Genomic DNA, 7,142 nt, shown 5'->3' on the forward strand with positions numbered 1-7,142 from the left:
CATGATTAGACCATACTTGCTCACACTGACATGCATGTCTTGGTAATACAATTATTTTTATATTTTACAAATATTAACCATGCTGTGGTAGACTACAATGAAGTGTTGTAACCATGCCTTTAACAGATACATCTTAATTGTTTTAATTTACACAGTTTTACTACAAAAATACAATGGCTAAACTAAAGTCACTGTAGCAACAGCATGTGTCATTTGTGGTAACCATGGTTTGACCATAGTCAGGGTTAGGTCTGGGGGCAAGCATTGGCCCCAGATTTTTCTTGGGCCTCTCCAAAAATGTCCTGCTGACAATTTAAAAAACAAGCATTAAATACTTCATTATTGTATTACCTATTAAATAATGATCTGTCTACTTAATTATAGGCAAATGTGAAAATAATGCATGCAATGAACTATGAATATAATTTGAAAGGTAACATATTCATATTTTTTATCTACTAACCCCACTTCATAAACATTTGCAGAGTTTTACATGAACAGAGTTTTACACTTTATATTTCTTTAAACATTATCTTGTGTCTACGTTTTGGCTGGTCCCTTAATTTAGAAGAATTCTAGAATTTACTAACATCGTGGGACGTTTGAGCCGCACACGTGACGCTACTGCCCTCTGGTGGCCAGTGTAATATTGGCATGCAGATCAAATGAATTTAAACGTAATTGTTTGAATAACTATGATAAAATACCAAATAATACAAATCTACCTTCTAAAAGGACCTGAAATAGCTCATTGTGACTGTTCACTGACTGACACACATCATTCCTTAGTAAAACAGCTCTCAGCCCCTAATATTACATTACCCTATAATATCACACAATGTAATTCACTGGTACAGTATTAAATTACTCACACAATGTTAGTCACTGGTACAGTATTAGCCCTACATTACTCAAAAACGTATATTCAGTATGACAAGATGATGGTATCAGGGGCGATTCTAGGATTTTCATTTTAGGGGGGCTCAGCCCCCAATAAGGGTATGATTAAAAAAATATTATTTGACTATTAGGGTAGGTTTGTATACTACTAACCTTATTGCTATCCACTATTTCATTGTATTCGATAAGTGTATGTAAAAGAATATAGACAAAACATGTATTAATGTAATTGTCTATTGGAAATATGTTTAATCTGTTCTATATTTATTTCTATTTATTAAAAATAACAACATGAATTATCAATTTGCCACTTCTATAAATCAATTACTTAAAATAAAACACAAATCCCTTTACTCTACTCTTACTCTAATGTATCATGATACACTAATGATTCATTATTACTTAATACAAAAAAATATTTAATATTACAAAACAAAATAACTCCACATGATGTTTCTCTCTCTCTGTGCCATTTGTTGCTTTCAGACAATGATGTGTGTATTTAACCATTTCTGGGCATGGCTGCACAATGTAATGCCGAGATACACAATAATATGTTTTAAATTTCAAAAAGTGAAGCTGAAGCCCCCCTAAAAAGGGCCTAGTGACACCCCTGGATGGTATACTAAAAAATCACATTGCATTACCTTGAGTTATTTTCTTTGAGCAGCAGGGGGCGATATGATTCCATCAATTATGTATGAAACGACAATTGTGTACATACCAAAACAAAAGACTCTACCTTGAATAAATGTAAGTTGCTTTAGATAAAAGTGTCTGTTAAATATAATTAAGGACACAGCTTAATATGATCATATGGTCCTGCAATATCTAACCCTCAGTTCACTAGTTGAGAAGTCGGTTCTCTCGTCAAAGTTCTACAGGGATCCAAGGAGCCAGGCACACTTGTTATAGTAGCAGTTGGGGTGTGGTGATGCTGTCTTCGGTGGGGATGTCCAGGGCACCTCCCTCGGCCAGTGTAATGAGAGGCTGCCTGGCTGTGGCTAGGCCAATAGGGCAAGGCGAAACCCAGAATACCAGCTCTGTGGCATAGTGAAGCGGGAGCAACAGTTTAGGAGTAAATACTAAATTATTAATATATACTAAATATTTACATAATGTAAACTATACATGCTTTTTTTTTACATTAGACTTACATTTCCAAAAGGTGAGTTCTCCTCCAAAATATTAACAAACCTTTGTGTCATTCCAAGCCTTTATAAATTACTTTCTGTAGAACACAAAAGGAGAGATTGGGGTGACGGGTGCTTTAAGCCCCCATTAGGTTTCATTGTATGGAAAAGCAGCATCACTCTTTAAAACTTCTCATACAGAAGTGAAAAAGTCTGACGGGTTTGGAACAACGTGAGGATGAGTGAGTGATGGCAGAATTTACATCATTGGGTGAACTAGTCAACGTAAGCATAGAAAAGAAAGAAAAAACTCTTGTCTAAAAAAGAATATTGCCACAGAGGAGACGCCTCTGACGATAATAACACATAGTGGCAAGTTGTGCTTAGTAGCCGGCGAGCGGCACAAACCGACCTAAACCAGTCTCATCTCTGTGCAGATGCCTGCTGGTGCAGATGGAAGCTGGGGTTAAATTCAGCTCTGGGTGTAACCGTACATAAACAAGCGCAAACCTCAAACATGGCTTCTGGATGCACTGCTGTCTGTAGGGAAGATTCTGGGGTCACAGACGGAGGTCACCTGTCAGAAAATTTCAATATTCGTAATCCATTAAATTTTTAACAAAAAAAGGAAAGTTCAAACATTCAACCATTTATTTGATTTAATAAAACATTTGTGCATCTCGCAGATACATATTCTGATGAGTTGCGTCAATGTATTTTTTTTACACCGTACATATATGTCAGTTAAAAACGCACCCATGTGTGAACCTGCTGCAGACAGACTTTGGCTGCACACAAATGCACCTGCTAACAAAATGCCAGTGCAAGTGACTTAAAACAGAAAGTGAAAGAATCTGCTACATGAACGTGTGTGGCTGCGGAAGACAAGTAGCTTTCACTTATAGCCATCCTAGCTACCTAGCGGTTGCCTTGGATACGCATTGTGGACATCACAAAGGAGCCAGTGTACAGTCCTGTGCAGACGCCTTGGCAGCCGCTCTGGCCATAGTAGCGATGTTCCCTCTGTGTGCAATGATGTAATGTTTTGGAATGATCAGAACTGCCCGGCGAGAACTGCAGTCAGTGTAGTGGATGAGTGGTTTCTGTGGACAGAGTTTTGCTTTTCATGGGTTGACTCACTTTGGTTGAGATTTTGAATATGAGTATTTGGTGTAATTTAAAACACTAAATTGAAGGTTTTCAGCCAGGACGTGGAACCATTATGATTTGGGTTTTGCCACTTTACTATGTGCTATGAAACTAAGTAGCTAATCCTCGGTTTGCACACGCAAGTTGAATCACGCACAATGAGGCATTCATGTAACATATTACATAATCTGTGGGTCTAATCGTCCTACATGTGGGATGCCAATGTGGTAAGAATTACTAACTGAACCTGGCAATTTGAAGTGATGGGAATTTCACATGGAGTAAATTTAAATAGCCACTGAACCGGGATCCATAAAATGAGAACTGCGCCAGGCGGCTCTCTGTTTAATACTAGGGTTTTGTACAGATACAAACTGCACTTATATACACATTTTTATATAAATCTTTAATGCATTGAAAATATGGTATTCAAAATTTGTAAGATAACAAAAGGTAAGCATTTTCACAAGTGGTTTTAGACTTTTAGTCCGCATTGTGTTTATACTGTGAAACAGTATAATAATAACAGCAAGTCAGACATTCACATCCCATTCAGCTTCCAAACCCACTCATCCTATGGATGGTCATGGGGTGCTGGTCCCTATCCCAGCATCTTGGGACACAGGCAGGGTACACCCAGATGAGACATACACAGATTATTAATCCAATATAAAAAAATAATTTATGAGCCTGACCTACTCTGTTTAAAAATACATTATTTTACAAGAGTTAAGTACAGCTTAACAAAACCCAAAGGCAATGCATATGGCACTGTAGGTCTGTGTTGCTTCTTGCTGATTTATGAGCTATATATACAAAATAAAGACATATACGTCCAATAATACAACGTATTTTCAAGCGGTTTGAAAGAAGACATAAAAATGTAAGCATTTAAGGGAGAGCTGATCTTGATATGGATAAGCTCACAAATGAGGAATCTATCAGGCCTGTTGTGAAGAGTTACAGGCTAAAATAAGGACAGAGAAGAATCTGATTTCAAGCACCTGAGTTGAATTTGTGTAGCGCTCAAGCTACTCTCCAGTGCGAAGCGAACTACGGCTGTCGAAGCGTAGAAGGGGAATTACCGAAACCACGTGATGGAAGGGCGGGGCTTCGAGGAGCGCACTGTTGAAAGTTTGTCGAACTCCTCCCCGTTAACAGCTGCAACGCATTTATACACATGTGCAAACTTTGCCCTTGTACGACACTCCCCAAACCCGTGCGGCTCTACTCCATCGACCTTTCCCAGCTCAGTTGAAGAGGCGAACCCCATTCGGTCGTGGATTTTGAAAAGTTTCGGAGTACACAAGGATCTTTCTCGGTCCAAAAACTTTTACCCTACGCTGGAACTCCTCGTAGAAAATGTCTGCCTCGGTCCTGTCTTCCATATATGATTTCGACAGGGTAAGGCGTTATTTTCTATATTTGAACGAATGCTCGAAACTTTAAGTTTGCCTTTTTAAGTGAACATCTGTTGACGCGTAAACGAGTGTTTTGTTGATTCATCGCGGTATGGTGGTCGCGCTCGGAAACGCATAAAAGCGCTCCGTTTATAAATGTGGCGTGGCATGTCGCAATACAAATTAATCTGACATCCCTGGTTAAATCCTTCGTTTGTTTTCTTCCAGGAAAACCTCCCAAATTCAAATGCAATCCATTTCCACAATATGCTGGAAAAGAGGAATGTCGGAGTCCCGTTTGCCGCCTCGAATACCAACAACAACAGATCTTTCGGTTATTTCAGGAGTAACTCAACAAACCACATGGACTTCAGCATGAGCAACAGACTCCCAGTCGGTTTAGAGAACTCGACACCTGCCTTCATGAATAAAGAAAACAAACCTCGTGACCGCGCGTTCAGTGAGACGGGAGAAAGGGGTCAACAACTGCAGGAACTCCTTCAGCAGAAAGCCGGCTCGCAGATTAACTCGGCCCGCTACAAAACCGAGCTCTGCAGACCTTTCGAGGAAAACGGTTCGTGCAAGTATGGAGAAAAGTGTCAGTTCGCTCACGGCTATTACGAACTGAGAAACCTGTCCCGCCACCCGAAATACAAGACCGAGCCGTGCCGCACATTCCACACTATAGGTTTCTGCCCGTATGGCCCACGTTGCCACTTCATTCATAACGCGGACGAGCGCAGAGCCGCCACGAGTAACCATCAGCCGAGACCTAGCCGAGAGATCGGTCTGTTGGGAGATAAAGAGTCCACCCTGTTTCTGACACAAAGGGAGAGACCGAAGCTGCACCACAGCCTGAGCTTTTCTGGATTCTCGAGCGCCCGCGGCACAGAGTCAACTCTGATTGACTATCCGATTTCCCGCACGCCCCCGCCGCCCACCTGCGCGCTCGGCTTCTACGAGGACGCGCTCACTCCAAATTCACCCTGTCTGAACGCGTTCGCTTTCCCCGATCAGGATCCTAAAGCGTTTCTCGCGCCCATTATCCCTCAGACTCAAAGCGCGTTAACGCAGCAGGCCGGCAGTGCCTTGTACGGCAACATCCAGACCAATGGTTGCCCTCCGTCACCTCCTTTCAAATTGAGCCACCTGCCCTCCATGCATCCTCTCTCAGAGTCTCCCGTGTTCGATTCCCCTCCGAGCCCACCGGATTCCCTCTCGGACCCCGAGGGATACCTGAGCGGCTCGTGCTGTTCCTCTGGCACAATCAGCGGCTCGGAGTCGCCCAGCATGGATGCAAATAGACGTTTGCCAATCTTCAGCAGGCTGTCGATTTCAGACGATTAATTTGCTATTATTCTCATAGCCTTTTATCCCAGTAGTGCCAACGTGTGTTTCAGGTCAACTGATTGTTAGCTGTTGGTTTGTTCCAAGTGTTTCTCATGATTGAGATCTAATATTTTCTTTACTCGTACAATGATAAACTAAGATATTGGCTTTTATAGGCCGTTTTCTATACATTTAAAGTGTCTTGAAAAACATTCCTAAAATGTTTGGCAGTGCCGCACAGAGGTGTAGGAAAGCACAAGCACTGGTTGTGAATGGATTGGGGACCCATAGTTTGACAATGGAATGTCAGTGCATATGTTTCTTTATTTTAAACTGAGTGGTATCATTGCATTTTGCATCATGGTTTGAAATCTATTTAACTTATTTATTGTCACGTGAAACTATAGCCTTGGGGGATATTTTGAGTCCATATGCTATTTATCAAGTCTAAAGCAATACATTTATATTCCTGTTTAAATTTGTGATCTCCAATATTAATCTGGAAACGGTTGGGTTTGTCTCACGATAATATATTTTTCTTTACTCGTTTATTTTACTGTAAATAGGTAAATAATTTAAGAAATTGTATGCTATTTATTTCAATTTTGTTTACTTTGTATATATTAAAAAGTGGGAGTGCCTGATGAGGTCACGCTGTGATTTCTTGTTTGGGAGGGGGACGATAGAGGATCAATGGGCATTTGTAGAATGTAGCCTGTCTTAAGGTCTTCGACCGTAAAGAACTAACTGACTTCACAGTATGACTTGGTTTTGTTGTTCTAGCAATGATAAAGACAACCAAAAAGTCAATTTGCACACAGTTATGTAATGTTTGCAGTCTAGTGTCAGAGAATGTAGCACACTCTTATCTTGAGGTTAATAACTAGCTAATACGTACCTGTTGGGCTCAAAGATCCTGCATAGTTTAACCTTTAAATTTGGTACATCGCTAAAGCGATCGAATGTAGCTTATAGATCAAGATGCCTTTCAATGGTGACAAAAATTATGTCTATTTTTAGATCATTTGTTCACACCATTCCTAATGAAAAATACTCTTGCTACTGTTCTTCTCAAAATGTGCCAGCCGGGGACATTCGGTGTAGTCGGTTCATAACCATACAGTTTTAGATGAAGTTATCAAACTACTTTGAATGTAATGAGTGAAAAGTCAGCTGGGGTTTGGTGGTGTTGTGTATACAAAGAGTGCAGAGTAAATTTGTACTGTATGTT

General features: G+C 40.5%; 1 protein-coding gene across 1 annotated transcript; it reads left to right on the forward strand.

Annotated features, from left to right (window-relative positions):
• Nucleotides 1-4,237: 4,237 nt before the first annotated feature.
• On the forward strand, nt 4,238-6,552 carry zfp36l2 (zinc finger protein 36, C3H type-like 2). The gene is made up of 2 exons (XM_079476698.1): nt 4,238-4,586; nt 4,811-6,552. The coding sequence occupies exons 1-2, from the start codon at nt 4,545-4,547 to the stop codon at nt 5,927-5,929; spliced, it is 1,161 nt and encodes a 386-aa protein (XP_079332824.1). The 5' UTR covers nt 4,238-4,544; the 3' UTR covers nt 5,930-6,552.
• The last annotated feature ends 590 nt before the right edge of the window (nt 6,553-7,142 follow it).

This window comes from Barbatula barbatula (genome assembly GCF_947034865.1).
Source record: "Barbatula barbatula genome assembly, chromosome: 16".
Lineage (NCBI taxonomy): Eukaryota > Metazoa > Chordata > Actinopteri > Cypriniformes > Nemacheilidae > Barbatula > Barbatula barbatula.

Bases quoted from the DNA above. Each gene is read 5' to 3' on its own strand.
- zfp36l2 (XM_079476698.1), top strand. From the start codon at position 4,545: ATGTCTGCCTCGGTCCTGTCTTCCATATATGATTTCGACAGG. The intron at 4,587-4,810 runs GTAAGGCGTTAT...GTTTTCTTCCAG, and splicing joins CCATATATGATTTCGACAGG to GAAAACCTCCCAAATTCAAA.